Source organism: Elgaria multicarinata, chromosome 6 (genome assembly GCF_023053635.1).
Source record: "Elgaria multicarinata webbii isolate HBS135686 ecotype San Diego chromosome 6, rElgMul1.1.pri, whole genome shotgun sequence".
Classification (NCBI taxonomy): domain Eukaryota; kingdom Metazoa; phylum Chordata; class Lepidosauria; order Squamata; family Anguidae; genus Elgaria; species Elgaria multicarinata.
In genome coordinates, this window is record NC_086176.1 from 92,735,116 (window position 1) to 92,752,724 (window position 17,609).

Sequence of the window (17,609 nt, forward strand, 5' to 3'; positions counted from 1 at the left end):
ACATGTTTATGTAAGGTGGAGAACTAATAACTAGGACAGGGGTAGACAACCTGGTACCCTACAGATCTTTGGACTACAACTCCCATCAGGCTCAGCCAGAATGGCTAGTGGTTAGGTTTATGGGGCTTGTAGTCCAAAACACCCCTGACCTAGGCTGTATGTAGCCACTGTTGAATTTTATACTCCAGTCCACAAGATAATGCATTTTGATATGGAGGCATTTACTGTATGCTAGTCTGAGGATTCAAACCATTTCTTGGCCAACGTATGTAGAGTAAATACCTTACTTCGCATATCTAGCATGAGTAGGCCCTACATTCTAAATAGGTGGTCTCTGTTGCATATGATTCCTTAACTCTAAATAAGAAAATTGCCTTACTTTAATTCCTTTTATTTCTCTGTGGCAGATGTGTTTGTTCTGTGGTAAAACTTACGCTTGGCGTGTGGAGCTAGCATGGCATAGTGGTTAGAGCAGCATCAGAGCAGTTCAGAAGTATTAGAATGCAATACCTATTATTCTTAGCTGGATGAGAATGATGGGAGTTGCAGTCCAACATACCCTTAGGGCACTAGGGTGGAGAAGGCCAGGTTGGACTAGGACTAGGGAGACACAGTTCAAATCTCTACTCAGCCATGAAGTTCACTGGGTGACTTTGGACTAGTCACATCCTCTCAGCCTGACCTACTTCACCAGGTTGTTATGCGGAAAAAATGGAGGGAACTCCTTGGAAGAAAGATAGGATATAAATATTATTAATCGTGCAATCCAATATGTGTGTATTCCAAAGGGAGTCCAATAGAGTTCAGTGGGCTTATTGCTAGGTAACTGGGTGTAGGATTGAAGCCTAAATAAATGTAAGGTCACAAGTTGAAGCCATGGCATCTCCAGTTAAGGAATTTTGGATAACAGGACTGAGGAAGTACTGTGCTTGAGACCTTGGACAGTTGTGGACTCAGTATCCAGGACATGGCCTTGTGTTTTTATATATAGGGTGCAGCCCATGTACAGCCAGGACTTTCTGTTCTCTTGCATAAAATCAAAGGACCCAACTCCATATGTAAGTGGCTATTGTGTGCCCACAGAATGTTTTCGTGGGGGAGGGGGACAGGAAAGCCCAGACACCTAAGACCCACTGGATTGTGGCCTGAAAGTGCCATATAGACAAAAAAGCAGTTCATTACATGAAACATAATGAATTTCTCTGCCAGTTCTATGAACATTTAAATTTGATTCAGAGAACAGCAGAAGAGAGGTGATTCAGGTGTAGAGCACATTAATTTACTATTCTTCCATGGGCAACATTCACATCTGCAATTCCAGACATTGCAGGGCGAAAAATGTCTTTGAAGTTGCATTGGGATTCACACCAGTTTGTCCTGTGACAGTTTGCCAGTGTGTGTGTGTGTGTGTGTGCTGCAAGGATTGGGAAACCTGACAGTGAGATAAATTCCTGGAGGAGAAGGCTATCAATGGCTACTAGACCTCATAACTCTATGCTACCTCCAGTATCAGAGGCAATATTTCTATGTACACCAGTTGCTGGAGAACATGGATGGAGGGATGTTGCACTCATGTCCTCCTTGGGGGCTTCTGATAGGCCCCTGTGTGAACAGAGTGAACATAAGAAGTACCATGCTGGATCAGACCAAGGGTCCATGTAGTCCAGCACTCTGTTCACACAGTGGCCAACCAGCTGTCTACCAGGGACCAACAAAGCAGGGCATGGTGCAACAGCACCCTCTCACCCATGTTCCCCAGCAACTGGTGCACACAGACTTACTGCCTCAAATACTGGAGATAGCACACAACCATCAGGGCTGGTAACCATTGATAACCTTCTCCTCCAGGAATTTATCCAACCTCCTTTTGAAGCCATCCAAATTGGTGGTCATCACCACATCTTGTGGTAGTGAGTTCCATAATTTATTTATAGACTGTTAAAATGCTGGGAGAATAAAAAGGTCTTCACCTGGCGTCTAAAAGCATATAATGTAGGTGCCAAGCGAACCTCCTTAGGGAGCTCATTCCACAGCCGGGGTGCCACAGCAGAGAAGGCCCTCCTCCTGGTAGCCACCTGCCTGCCTCACTTCCTTTGGCACTACTCCTGGTAGCCACCTGCTTCACTTCCTGTCCCAACTGTTGTAACCACCCCTCATAGGGGAGATGCTCCTGCCCCTTAATCATTTTAGTTTCCCTTTTCTGCACTTTTTCCAGCTCTGTAGTGCTGAACTAGATGGACTCTTGGTCTGATCCAACTTATGATCAAGCCTCGCATATCTAGACTTGTGAAGCAAAATGGGGTGGGAGGAGAAAAGAGAAGAGTACTGTAATGGAGCACCAGAGACTTGTATTGTAGCTAATGCTTTGTGTTCTCTTCTTTTGCTAGGCAGCTCCCGATCATGTACTTCCTGCACCAGAAGAAATCTATGTGTATAGTCCATTAGGAACTGCTTTCAAAATAGATGACTGCACTGAGGGTCATGGGAAGAACTCAAGCATAGTAACAATGTACGTGAAGTACTTATTTAGCCTACTTGATGGCAGATCCTAAGTAGATTATTTTGGAATTCGTCTGTTGTAAATTCACAATACTAAATGTAAAAAGAAAAAGTGGTCTGAGTTAATTTTGTTTCCTTATATTTCCATGTGTCCTCTGCTAGATTTATGATCTGGAATACAATGTTGGGCACATCTATATTAAGTATTCCATGGGGAATAAAACAGGTAAGGCAAGTTTGTGTGTGCATGTCATGAAAAACATTTGCATGAGAAATCTAGTTCAACAGATTTGATTTGCGTTAACATCACAGTTTGCTAATGCATTTAGTTACAAAACAATTCAATTTTTAAACAGGCGGGATTCACTACTGGAATTTGTATTATTCTGCTAATGGGCATATTGACACTTTACTGCTGCTTCAGAGTTCTGAAGTCAAGGACAATGATACGTAAGTATGCGTTTCAGTAAATGCATATGTGTCGTTTTGCTGGAAGGAATACTTTGCACCGTGACGTGCCCTGCAGAATATGAAGCATTTCCTAAAGTGTAGGCCAGTGGGCCGCCTTCTCGCTCTGAATGAACTGAAAGTGCCCACTAGAACACCAAATGCTTCACCAGGCTCCTTCCCTTCCGTTCTGCAGACCATCAGCTAGACGGGCAAAAATACCGTCTAGCAAACATGCAGAGTGGGAGGAATGCGGAGCGAAGACCACCTCTGCACTCTTTGCCCTCTGCATCAGATGCCCGTTAGCCTCTGAGTTCAAAGGGTGACTGGCATCCCAATAGGATTGCACCCTTAGCAGTTGAATTTAGACTTAACAATTCTATATGCCTTTGCCACTCTTGGAGACAACACTTGGCAACCCCATGCATAACCTACAATATATTTTAAAATCTGGTGCATAACACCCAACTTTATATTCTGTCTATATGTGAGAGTAACTTTGTTGTTGCTCAGGGCAGGGCTTTTTTGTTGTGGTGCTAAGGCTGTGAAATTCTCTTCTGAGAAACTAATTGGTACTCTTCTATCTTGGCTTTAGAAGGCAAGGGAAAACACTCTTTAAAAAAAATTAAATGTATCAGCTGGTGGTGGCTGCTGTACTTTAGATATTTTGATTATTATTTTAAAAGTGTAAGACACTTCTGTACCCCAACTAGAAAGGCAGACTATCATTTTTCAAACATTTCAAATATTAATTTAATACACTTTAATTACACTGAAGAAAATGAGACTAAATTGGTTCCAGCTTACTCAGTTTAGGCTGTACACAAGCTTCTTCACTGTTTCCATGAACGCTACATCCAAATGTTTACTGCTTTAATTTAATTAATTTATGCAAGTCACTTAATTAGCAAAAAAAAAAAACTTTTTTAGGATGTTTAGACAGAAAAAAGTCCTACAATTCCAAGGCTACCTATACCTGGGGTCATCAACCTTTTTGGACCAGTGGAAGCATTTGGGAATTTGAGAAACTACTGTGGGCACCACCACAAAATGGCTCCCATGGAGGATGTGGGCAGTCACATAATGGCTGCCATGGGGGCCTAGCTAGTCAAAAGTGCCTAAAGAGGGGCAAGGGAAAGAAATAGTGAGGCTAGAAGCTGGGAGGGAGTAGGGAAACAGCAAGGCAAAAGGGCAGAGGGGAGAGAAAGAGCAAGGCTAGAGGCTAGAATGGGAGAGAAAGACGGCTGCCCTAATGTTTTCCAAGGTTTTTCTTCAAACAGTTTTTTTTTAAAGGGCAGTGAGGGAAGAGCTTTGTGGGCACGGTTGGTGGTCCCACTGGCCTCGTGTTGGGGACCTCTGGTCTGAGGGTGCATAGGACTGCACCCATGTTTTGCATTTAGTTGTCTTTAGAAGACATGTTCCTATGCAACTAGCATAGGATTAGATGAGTAAGTTCTACTATTAACCCTTTGCTTCATGCATGTCCATCATACTCTTGTTTTCCCCCCAGCTTCAGTAGATACCTCATCTTGGGAATTCCCAGATGTTTGCAAGTATTATTTTGGATCCTTTGGACAATGGTCTAGCCTTTTATTTTCAATGGTGTCTCTTATTGGAGCCATGGTGGTTTACTGGGTACTCATGTCCAATTTCCTTTTCAACACGGGAAGATGTATTTATGGTAAGTGCAACCTTTTTTCTGTTAATTTCTTGCAGCTGGGCCTTGGTTTTCTTACCTGACAAATAAGATGTAATCATTCCTAACAGACCCACCATTGTTGCATCATTTCAAATCACTCTGCATTTCCATGCATTTAATTCTGTGAGTGTTTTAGAAGAGATGAAAATGTCACCCAACTTAATTATATGTAACCATTCCTTGGGTATTTAAAAAATGAAAGAAAGCACAGAGAGAAGACTTGTATGTTACAGCCAGAGTAATCCTGCAGGGTTGGAGGGGGAAGGTGCTGTGGTGAACAAGCCTGCTGGGCTTGTTCTGGCAGGGTGAAAGGTATGGTGGCATCCTTCCTTCCCCTTTACCCACCCCTCTGGCTGCTCTCTCTCTCTCTCTCTCTCTCTCTCTTTCTCTCTCTGTGTATTTTCCCACCATTCTGGAGAGACGTTGGGGGAATAGATCCTTACCTTCCCCCGACCCACCCCCAAATGCCTTCTTGTTGACATGACTGCCATTGGGGCACCAACGTTGGAGCAGCAAAGGCAGCAGACGCTTCCATACCCCAATGAGGAAGCTTCTGAAGGTGGACTTCCTTCTTCCACTTGTGGATTTATCTCTCCATGGGTGGAGAAGAAGATCCACTAAATCCTATGCCCTTTGTGATGCCTTCCCAGGGACCATAGGATCATGGTCCAAGGTAAAATTGGTTTATATGCCTCTCTTCCACAATGTACTTTCCCCCAAACAGCTCACAATTAGACATCAAATATCAAAATGAAGCATTAAGCAAATACCAAAACGAAGCATACAATTGGATTTGATGAGAAAACATGTCAACAAATTCAAGTAAAATGCCGTGATCAAATCCAAGGTTGCAGTGAAATAATATAATCCACAGTTAGTACATAACAATTTTATTTATTTATTTATTTATTTATTTATTTATTTATTTATCATATTTATACCCCGCTCCTCAGCCAAAAAAGGCTCTCAGAGCGGCTTACACTTAGCAAAAAAGACAGTCCCTGCCCTCAGGCTTACAGTCTAATAAAGACATGACACACAAGGAAAAGGAGTTCAGGAGGGAGGGAGGGAGGGAGGATTGATAACAATCAAACATAACAGTAAGATCAACATTAATTGGAGAGGGTGGGCAGGGGGGCTTAGCTAATCCAATCTTTGCTGCTAGCGCTGTTCTTCCTGTGCTCCAAGATGCCCCATTAGCCTGGTTTTAAATATCAGAGAATGATAGAATAGTAGAGTTGGAAGGGGCCTATAAGGCCATCAAGTCCAACCCCTTGCTCAGTGCAGGAATATGGAATCTTGGGTGCGGGGTCTTCTTACTAGATGGTTCACAGCTGGCTCTCTCATTTTAATGTGGCAACCTTCAGTCATCTTGGAAGCAAACTTGCTTTTCAAGAAATGAGAAGGCTGCCATCCCACACACAGCGGAGTCAATCAAATGGTATGTAACTCCCTAAATCAGGCCCCGAGACAAAGATACTTTGTTTTCTGATGTCATTGGACAATCATTTCACTTCAGAAAATGAGCTCCTGATCACTGCCAATGGTGCTCAAGTGCAATGCAACAAAAAATCATACTGACACGAAGATTGTCTCCTAGGACAAGCACAGGCTTGCTTCAAAATGAGAGGCCAAATTATCCTTTAAAGCTCTTTTCTCGGTGTAAAAAACCTGAACTGTTCAGATTTCATCAGACGGCACGATCCACTAATTTCCTGTGTACAGACGGCATGATCCACTAATTTCCTGTGTACAGGTGTCCCATTTGGGGAAAGTTATAGAGAAGACGTCTATTAAATGACATATTAGATCGGCATTACTCACACCAGCTGCAATTAATTGCAGGGAGTGTATATTTAAAATACTTTGGGTTGGTGCAGAAGTAACAAACGGAGTCTTTTAACCATGTGTGCTTTAGTAGATTTCCAGGCGTTACAGACTTCAACTCTCAGTATTCCTGACCACCGGCCATGCTAATAGGGGCTTCTGGGAGTCGAAGCCCAAAACGTCTTAACTTCTGCCCACCCTTGCTTTTTTGCATCATATGCTTCCTTGCCCTCTGAAGTGTATGAGAACAAATCCCTCTTGTTTGCGGTTACCTTGATTTTGGTACTGTTATCTTGGCACGAACATGAGTAAGGCTAAGTGAAGTTCCTTCGTGTACAGGATTCGAAAGCTGATTCATAATCTCGTTTCATTTCCTGTTTAAGAGGAAAAATCCGTGCATAACATTAACGTTGCTAGAGCAGGTTTCTAATAATTGCTTCTTACCTTTTGAAACTTACTAAAAATAAATAAATAGCTGTGTTTGTTATGGTAGTTCAAAATATCTAATCTTGAACAATAATTTAGACAGAGAGAGCCTGGCCATGTTACTCTTTCTCTGGTAACCTCCTGGTTATTTATTTAATTTTATTTATTTATTACATTTATATACTGCCCCATAGCAGAAGCTCTCTGAGCGTTTAGACTACTGTAATACATGGAGCTTCCTTTGAAGACAGTTTGGAAATTGCAGGAAGTCCAGAATGCGGTTGTTGGATTATTAACTAAGACTGGGCGATATGATCATATTATGCCTGTGCTATGCCAACTGCACTGGATGCCATCTTGGGTCTGGGCCCAAGTGCTAGTTTTGACCTTCATTCAGAGTCTGTCTCCATTTATACTATCTGTACATTATGATCTTCAGTAGAGGGTCTGCTGCAGGTGTCCCTACCATCTGAGATGAGGCAGGTGACTATCAGAATGAGGGCCTTCTTCATATTGGTCCCCCAGGTGTGAAATGATCCCCCTAGAGAGGTTCACCTGGCAGCTACTTTATTGTCCTTTCAGCACCAAGCAAAGGCCTTTTAAGTTGCAGTTTAAATTCTGCTTTTATGATGCTGTTTATGATTTTGTGGCTTTTAGCTTATTACTTTTTTTTTAAAAAAAGCACCTTACGTTTTAATTAATTTGTTCTTTTTGTAAACTGCCCTGGGAATATAGTTGAAGGGGGCAGTATAAAGATACTTATGATGGACCAATGAGTGATACATTCTCCATTTAGGGGATTTGTTATAAAACACAAATTTTACACTGAATAGTCTGTTAATTGAATAAATAGGTGCACAATATTTTAATGAATTCTTAGTGGCATGTATGAAAGAATACCGATTCTAAGGAAACACTTCAACATCACACATCATGGTGTCTTGAAACTGATTTAAATGTTGAGAAAACATGCAGGTTCTTCTGTTTAAGGCTGCCTTTGAGATCTGAACATCTTTCTAGAGTAAACATTTAATTATGATTTGATCGTACCTTATTAATGTTTCCATCCTATCACAGGTCTGTCATAGTAGTATTTTTCTAAGCTTTTAAGTTGATCTAATTGGTCTAGGGTTGAGACAATATTTGCACTAACCCCAAATATGTTTACATGGAAGTAAGTCTCAACCAGTTTCAGTAAGTCCAAGTAGGTATAACTAACCCTAAAGTGGACCACACTATTAACTCATTCTGGTGATGAGAGATATTGATTTGCTTAAGCTGTTTATCCAGCAGATGGCAATGTAATGCATACCAGGGAGAAAAGTTAGAGCAAGGCTAGGTTGAATAATCACAGGGGCATTTTGTCCTTCCTGTGGGTTCTGATGGTACTTTGAAATATCACAGATTGCACTCTTTATTTATTTATTTTAATATTTTTTGTCTCAGACAAAAATGGGGGTATATTGACCAAAATGCAAAAGTAGTTTGAAATAAGCAGATAAGCCAACAAAGGTCCAGGCATAGCCAGAGCCAGCATCCAGGAAGATCTGGCAGCTGGCTGGGCCCCATTGATCCACACAGTATTGAAATACAGCCCTTGATCTTCTCCGGAAGCCGGGAGCCAGTAATGAAGGGCAAATTAGGGAGGATGGACCTGGTGCAAGTGGTGTGTTCTTACTGGTGGAGCGGCTCGCTGCCTGGACACAAGTGTACTTTGAAAACATCGAATTGGATCCGGATGCTTACATTTTGAGTAGTGCTTATAACTATGAATCCTTTGGTTAATTCATAATTTAAAGGTGTGTATCAATGGTGTTTGGTATCATTGCTACTAATGTTGTGATACTCTCTATCTTGATTCAGACAGCTTCATCTAAATGTATTGCCAAAACAATACGTTGCTTGCCTCTTGTGTATTTCCCCCCCAACACAAATTATCATGAAATTGGAGTTTTAGTCATGCCCTAAGCTTCAAGATCCTGTATCTAAGACAACCCCAACAGATGCTAGTCCAAACTTTTATTCCCAAAAAGTGGGTTTGTTTGTTTTTTCCTTCCTGAGCAGTTTTTCTCATATATACACACACACACACCATTGCTGAGCTACTGTTTAGGAAGTCATTCTACTAATTGTACTGAATCTCTCCTCCTAATGGGCCTTCCCTAACCTGGTGCCTGGCAGATACATTGGGCTATAACCCCATCATCCCCAGCCATCATGGTAGGTGGTCATGCTGGCTGGGGATGATGGATTATAGTGCAGTGCTTCAGGAAAGTGCCTGGTTGGGGAAGGCTGTTTTAAATCAACTATTTCCTTCCCTAGCTTCATTCTGAGATCCTCTTGAATATCTAAAACCTGCATGTCTGCCTCCCCATTTTCTCTATGAAAAATAGACCTGGTATCTCTAGCCTTTTCTCATTTTGGACTCCTAGGCCCTTCTAACATTCTTGTTAGGCCCCTGTGAACCTTTTCCACTTAGTCCATATTCTTGAACAAAGTGTAGTATGCTGCCGCATGCTAAATACCTACAATTCTTTTGTAAGCCACTTAGCATATAGAAAAGCGGCCTATAAATGTACTTAATAGAAAGAACTGTGCCTTGCTTCAGGCTAGCCTAGAGGTCCTGCTGTCTGTCCTGGAAGCTCTCTTCCCCCAATTCTCACATGGGGGGAGGGGCTGCGGCTCAGTGGGGGAGAACCTGCTTTGCATGCAGAAGGTCGCAGGTTCATTCCTCAGCATCTCCAGGTAGGGCAGGAAAAACTCCTGCCTGAAACCCTGGAGAGCCATTGCTGCCAGTCAGTGTCGACAATACTGGGCTAGATGGACCAATGGTCTGAGTTGGTATAAGGCAGCTTCCTAAGGGGAAATTGCCGTGCCCATGTAACTTTACTTGTTCTAACTGAGCACTTCCTTGTAAACAAATTCTGGGGTGGTGGGTAACTCTGTGGCAAAATTCAGCCCTCTAGATGCTCAGTTAGCACTTTTCAGACTAGGGCTTTGCCACTTGAGTAGAACAAACATGGCACTTTGGGGATGTTACTTCCATTCATAGAAGTCAGTGAACCTATTCAGAAGACACACTAAGCCGTGTTGGTTAAGCATTTTGAGCTAAACATTATGGCTTAACATGTCGTGTGAACCGTGACTTAGTGTGTCACATGAACCATTCCTAACCATGGCAGCTACATAACCATGGCTTAAACATGCTCACTAACTATTCACTGCAAAAGGGTTAGTGGCCTAACCATGGCTTAGCATATTGTCTGAACAGGATCAGTGGTTTTTAAAGTTTTTTCTAGTATAGTAAATGAGGAAATAGCTACCTTCAGCATGCCAACTTGAGCAGGTGTCATGTTTGTTCCAAAATGTACCTTCTGAAGAGGCTAGCTGCAGGTTCCTGGTGTTCTTAAGGTCTTTGTTTTCTTATTTTTCAGATTATGTTCATGGCATTAATGTAACAGATATTGTTCCTGGAACAAATGGGACTGACAGAGGTAAGGAAAACCTAAAATGTACTGTTTCTCACCCCACCAGTGTTCTGATATAGTACAAAGCCTCCTATGGCTTCAAAGTCAAAATGTTAACCAAATATATTTATTTTCATAGGAAGAATCTTCTAAAGCAGAGAACTGCTTTAGAAAACTCTTCCTATGGTAATAAATATGCATGTCATTAGACATGGATGATAACCCATTGGAGACTCACAAAGTCTCCTAGTTATGCTTTCTGCTGCAGATTAGAAAGTTGTATCACTTAAAACAGGACAGCTTCAGACGCCACCCCGTTCTTTTTTCTTCTTTTTTTTACAATTTGTGACATGCAGCAAAGATCCACTTGGTTTCGTGCAGGAATGGGCAAATTCGAGAAATCCAGGCGCCATTTTGCCGCCGCCCCCCCCCCCCCCCGGGCCACATTCCTGCTACCACCATCCTGCAGAATTCCACAGGGCTGCAGCATCAAAAATAAACTTGCCACTGCACATAGCAGCAGAGCATTGACAGGGTTGCAGAGGCCGTTTGTGGTCTGCGAGCCACCTGTTACCCACCTCTAGCTTAGTGGATCACAAGCTGTGTTAAACAAAGTAAAAAGACCTTGCCTTGGACAATCAAAAGATCCTGTAATAACTGCATGGGAAAGACCCATGCGATTGCTTCCATTGATTCACATTCCCAAGAAGGACAAGACAGGCTTATAGCTCTGATGTCAGTGGGGCAGTCAATCTGCTCTGGGTTTCAGTCAGAAACCTTCCTCTCCCTCCAGGCTGAGTTGTGTGTTTGCAGGGAGGAAGAAGAGAGAGAGAATGTGTGTGAGTGTACACAAATATGTGCAGTCCCCCGACCCACGGCACCAGTTGACACTGGGGCTAGAAGGTGATGCGCTGTCTTAAAAGATCCTTAACCTGTGTGTTGGTCCCTTTGTATGGAGAATTTGCATTCTAGCCATCTATGGCCCGGGGAGAAATTACACTGCTGTGAATGCTGTGTATAAAGGGCCAGGCGCACAGGCTAAGAAGCACCCTTGAAATGAGATGCAGGCAGGGCCATCTGGAACCTTGCATGGGTAAGCGCTTTTAGCATGACCTGCTTGTTTAAATCTTGACACTGGCAGAGAAGATTCTCTGCTCATAATAATTATGTAAACATTTACTCAGCAGAAAGTACGGCAGACATCCCCAACCTGTTGCTCTCCAGATGTTCTGGATTTCAGCTGTCATCAGCCCTAGCCAAATGGTCAATGGTCAGGAAGGCTGGGAATTGTAGTACAAAACATCTGGAGGAACCCAGGGTGGGGAAGGCTGATGTGTGATGCCTTTGTAGTTTTTGAAATAGTTTTAATAGCTGTATTGGACTCCAGCAACAAAAAAATATTAATCAGTGCTTAGAGACAATGGGTTGGGCCAAGTCGTTTGAGCTTAGATCCCATTGAAATCAAAGGGACTTTTGTCATATCTAGCATGCCCCATTCATTTCAGTAAGACTGAGGCTCAACTAACCCAGTCCAAATCCAACTCAATAAATATTTGTTAGTAGTGCAGCCTTGTAATTAGGCACTAGCCTACTCCCAGTGGGCTAGTGCCTATCTCCAAGCAGGGAGATCTCCGCCCAGGGAGCTTCAGCTATTGGGCGGTATAAAAATGCAATAAATAATAAATAAATAAGGCACAGCCTACAGCCGTCTAGAGGGTCAGAAAATGCATCTAGAGATAAGGCCGCTCAGTGGTACACTGGGGAAATACAGCCCTTTGGCTGTGTGTGTGTGTGTGTGTGTGTGTGTGTGTGTGTGTGTGTGTTGTTTTCTACAAAGAAAGGGAGGAGAGAGTAAGCCTACAGAGAGGCAGCAAACAAAACATTCAGCTGTGTTTCCCTAACTGGAGAACTGTTGTGAGTCACTTCGTCTCTTGCATGAGCTCTCGATGGCAGGGACAGGGGAGGAGAGAAGTACAGGAATGATGATTGCCTCACAATATATTTTTCAAGGCTATACTAGTTTGAACATTTCTTTGCTCTGAGAAAGGTATATAGAGACTTCTGCAGATGAATAGGGCAGATGTAGTAGTCAAATAGGCGTAGCCTTCATGGGACAGATTTTCTATGGGCTGTGAGATGGAACTAGGGCCCATGTTGTATTTATCCTTAGTTACCCCATTGCTTTAGACACAGTAGAGATCTTATTCATCTCAATGTTTAGGTTCTGGTTTCCTACACACAAACACACACACACACACACACACACACACACACACACACTGTAGCGCTCTCTCTCTCTCTCTCTCTCTCTCTCTTGCATTTTTATGCTTTCCTGGAGCTAAATCACTGTTTGTTTCCTTTTTGGCTTTGCAGTACTATGTCCAGGTGATGCTGGCTCAGATGTGCCAGGAAACAAAACTTTTATGTTTGTTTCTACCAACGGTACAGGAGTTGAGGCGTTTGAAGAGTGGTGGAACAAATCGAAAACGGTCCCAATTTACTTGACTGTCATTCTTCTGCTATTGAATTTTAAGTCTCCGTCTTTTTTTGCCAAATTTAACATCTTAGGTAGGCAATACAACTTGATGTGCATTGAAAAAAAAGTGCATAATGCTTTATTCCTTGCATATCCACCATTATATAACTTCTTTAGTATTACACTATGCTTTTTAACTGTTCTTTAAACTTGGGGCCTGCATCAACTTCTGTTTTTCAAATACTGTATAATATATATATATATATATATATATATATATATATCTCCAAGACAACAATATGAAGGGGATCCTTCAGAACAAGAGTATTGGGAAGTAAATGTAACATAATCTGTTTTAAAGTTGGATCATGTTCATGAAAATGGACTAGCAAATTTTAGCAAATTGATGTTGCTAAAATGCAAATTGGCTTCATTTTTTCTGCTGGCAAAACACGCCTCATATGGTCCTCCACATCTCCCCTACCAGTTTGCCTTTCTTGTACTGCTTCTCTATGTGAATTGGAAAACTCAAGTTTCTAGCACTGCCTATCCGACACTGTGATGATAACATCTGTGTCTAAACAGCCTGTCCGTTCAAATTAATTCTTTGTGCTTTTCTCTAAGAGTTCCCAGAATTTGGGGGTTTAATTAATTTCGCACACACACATACAAATGATCATTGTGGGCACAGCCATAACATAATTTTCTTCCCCTGTTTGTGTGCCTTGTTTGTGCCTGGTGGAATATGATATAAGGTAACTTCATCTCGGTAGAAATCCGGTTATTCCCAAAGTCGATTTACAAGTGAAAAACAAAATTAAAAAAAAGAGGGAAGGAGGCTTTGTTGTAGTGTCCTTGCCCATTTTTCTTTGGGCTGGCACCAGCCAATAAGAACATAAGACGTGCCACGCTGGATCAGACCAAGGGTCCATCTAGTCCAGCACTCTGTTCACACCGTGGCCAACCAGCCATCAGCCAGGGATGAACGAGCAGGACACGAATGTAACAGCTCCCTCCTACCCATGTTCCCCAGCAACTGGTGTATATAGGCTTATTGCCTATATATATGGGTCTCATGACACGAATGTAACAGCTCCATCCCACTCATGTTCCCCAGCAACTGGTGTATATAGATTTACTGCCTATATGTACGGGTCTCATAGATGTATGGGTCTCATAGAGATCAGAGGACAACTTTTCTGCCATTTGTCAGTCTAAATCAGGGGTGGGGAGTGGCCCTTCAGATGTCGTTGGACTCCCAACTCCCATCAGCCCCAGCCAGCATGGTGAAGTGTCAGAGATTGTGAGTTGTAGTCCCACACTATCAGGAGGGCCACAAGTTGCTCACTCCTACCCCAAGTTCTTGGGAGTCTAATTTTTTTCTTTCCCCCCTATTGCAGGTACCATTTCTGTCATTTATCTAGTTATCCTTGTTACCATGAAAGCTGCACGTTTAGGCTTCCACTTAGAATTTGACTGGTCTCAAACGAGTGCCTATTTTGTGCCAGGTAAACTTTTTTATATATATAAAACATTTTCTGGGAAGTTCCCTTTCAGTCATTTAATAAGGCATTTAATTTGTACCTCCAGATTATCTTTCTATCCTTATAACCTCCTCCTTCCTATTTGTGCAAACTGAGGGATTTTATTTTATATTGAAAGCAGTATGTAGGAAGCCACTACAGTTCTGGCTTCTGTATCGCCATTGATATAAAGGCAAGGAAGTAGATTTAGATAGAACATAGAGTGTAGACGAACATTTCCCCTCTTGAGCAGTGAAACAGGATTTGTAAGTTGGTTATGCAGTTGTCTTCATTAAGTACTTTAAAGGAAAGGATACACACCCAGATGTGAAGGATGGTTCTGCATCAGGATAGCCTGCTCCACAAGATGTTTTGAATTAAGATGACCCATTTTTCCAATTCTGTGGCTGTGTACGAGAGAGCATGCAAGGAACATTTTGGCTGAGATCCTTGTAGCACTCTAATTTTTCACACACCATATATACTTCATTGTACCCAGGAGAGCTTTTATTTCAGGCCAGCTGATATCCGGGATTTGACAGTAAATAATGAAAATGATGATGGTGAAAACCATTACATAAATACCAAGCGCTCAAATTGTTTCCCATACATTGTCTGAGTAATTCTTACAACAACTCTGTAAGATGATCTGTATGATTACCACCCACCTACCCCACACCCATTACAGATGGGGAAAACTGAGGGTGAGAGACTGTTTTGCCTAAGTTGACACAGGAAGGTCATGGCTGAGCTAATTTATTTGTACCATGCTACACTAGCCCTAACAGATTACAGAACATCCTGGGAGTTTTCTACCCTCCACAGCTTCCATCCTGCTTTGCTTGCCAACTCCCAACTTGCATTCATATACCGTTTTCTATCCCCTTCGATTTCTGAACTCGCCTGAAGAGCTGCAGAAAGGGAAAGACCCAGGCAGTTTGAATGAGTGGAGATGTGTGGAAATTGTTTGTTGTGGAAACTGTTCGTTGAGAGGCATTCCCAGGCCTGGCAGTTCCAGAGTGACATCAACTTGGGTGGAGGTTGGATTCCCTGGCCAAAGGCTGTGGATAGATTGAACGTCTTTTCCAATTTGCTCACACCTGGAGTTGCCTTGGCATTACTTGAATGCTCTTCAGGCCATTAGTTTCTTTGTTTTTCTTCTTTGGAAAAGCTTTTAATGAGACATCAGGGATGGTTCCATTCACCTTTACTAGATTATTCTTTTTGACTTCTTCTGGTCCCTGGGGAATCATTAAACCAGTCACTAATTTTTAATTATTCATTGCCTTTAATATGAAGCTGAGGGAGTTAAAAACAGTATTTCCTCCCTGGTGAATTTCAGAATTTCTTCCTGGTAGTATTCATGTTTTACAAGCCAAAGCAGTCTTGCAGTTCTCCAAACTATGACATATCAGCACTAAACCCAAAAAGAACAGTTAGGGAATAGTTCCAATGTAACCTTTTCTTCCACAGAAAAATACATATGGAAAATATTTTGTAATGAGATGTCCCTGTCAGTGTTCTCCTTCAATATTGTCTTCCACATAGAAGCCTTTAACCCAAGTTCTTCTAAAGGAGAAAATGAGGGAACATATTTTTTAAAATTTCAGGAAAAAATGTTTAAAAGGAAACTATTTGGGAATCCAAACTAAATAGCCAGCCTAAATAGCCAGCCTAAAACTTCAGGGTTTTTCCCCCTGGTTTGTAGGCCTTTTAAAGACAAAATTGTAAACTGTTTTTAAATCACTTTGTTGTAAAAATAGAGGGGGGCAGAGGGAATTTAGTGGGGGTACCCCCACAGCCCACACTTTGCTACGACCCAGTGTCTGAGGATGGTGGCTGTGTGGCTCCCTGATCATGCAGAGAGTTCTACTGGTGTTCAAGCAAATGTGTCTGGAACGCATTGTCAAACCCTGTCAGTTCATGCAGCAAGGTTGGAACTGAGGGGGCAGTGCAGTGGGCCAGAGGGGGGAAGGCCAGCATATGCGCCCCCTGCTCCCACTCACACACTGGTGTATCCTATTTAGGCTTAATGCCTGAATAGGTCTTCCCTCAGCGTTCGTTATGGACCAAGGAAGTAGCAGGGCTAGCTTACCCAATAGCATTGGCACCCTGGTTGGTACGAAGAGGGTGAGGGAAGAGCGGGGTCAGCTCCAAATTTGAGGGATCCCTCTGGGTAAAATCTTCTAGGGTGGGCTCCCTCCTTTGTCAGTGGGTCCTGTTGGGTTTATGTGGCTGCAGTGATAGTGCTCCAAGCAGCACTGAGTAGCTTGGTGTAGCCACTCTTAATTTCCCAGCATGCTCCAGAGTGATGCTAGGTTAAGAGCACTGTGGGAAATTAACAAGGCGAGATCCAGAGCTTGGAGTGCTGGGCCAGTGAAAAGTGGGGAGGCAGGAAAGGCTGTGCTTGGGGGCCTGACACCATTCCTAAGATGCTAGGTGCTGACACCAAGCCTAGACACCAAGCCTCCTTCCTCACACCCATTCTCTGTTAAGTCTAATCGCAGAAAGGAATTCTGTAGCCCATGGGTATTGAAACTTGTTCAGCCCAAGGGCCAAATTCCATTTTGGGGGAGCTCTCAGGGACCTCATTCTAGTGGCAGGATTGGTCAGAAAAGACCAGCATATTTTAGCTTGAAGCACTTACTTGCCAGTAACTAGGCCTCAGTAGAGATATTTCAGCCTTTTAGAATGGGGGGGGGGGGGGAATGCAAAAAGCCATGAAGCCGCAAAATGATTGGTAGTAAGAGGAAAGGGGTTGGGGCCATCTGGGGGACCCCCGGGAGGGCTGGATTTGCCCCCAGGCCTGAGATTGTGTGATCCTGCACTACTTGTATGCTCTGTCACTCTCCCTGCCATTCTCTCACTCTTCAGTACTTCAGCTGAGTTCAGAAGCTGAAGAGGCTGGAAAACAGAATTTGAATGGGTCCCACAAGTCACGTTTGAGTCCACCCACTCTCACTTTACTTGGGGAACCAGCCAGGACAGAAGCAGTCTGGCTGGTTCCCTGTAGACAATGGAGGTGGCTACAGCTGTTGAGGGGAAGGAACAGACCTCACTGCATTTTTGTTATATCTTCCATGAGCTCAACCATATTGAAACAATACTTAATGTTTCTTCCTATATTGTGGGGTGGGGGGAATGAGGGAGTGGGGAACAGGAATAACAAATGGATTTAGTGAAGGAATTTGTTAATGGAAGACCTGTTCGTGTGGACAAATTGTGCCATGGTAGCCATTTCAAAA

The 17,609-nt window shown here is 42.8% G+C and overlaps 1 protein-coding gene across 1 annotated transcript in view; it reads left to right on the forward strand.

Annotated features, from left to right (window-relative positions):
• The window catches only part of SLC38A9 (solute carrier family 38 member 9), a 59,668-nt gene that overhangs the window by 7,116 nt on the left and 34,943 nt on the right, over window positions 1-17,609 (forward strand). The window contains exons 5-11 of the mRNA XM_063128059.1: window positions 2,388-2,509; window positions 2,662-2,725; window positions 2,856-2,949; window positions 4,457-4,627; window positions 10,333-10,392; window positions 12,739-12,933; window positions 14,242-14,349. Of these exons, the coding sequence (XP_062984129.1) occupies window positions 2,388-2,509; window positions 2,662-2,725; window positions 2,856-2,949; window positions 4,457-4,627; window positions 10,333-10,392; window positions 12,739-12,933; window positions 14,242-14,349 (814 nt within the window). The remainder of the gene's footprint in view (window positions 1-2,387; window positions 2,510-2,661; window positions 2,726-2,855; window positions 2,950-4,456; window positions 4,628-10,332; window positions 10,393-12,738; window positions 12,934-14,241; window positions 14,350-17,609) is intronic.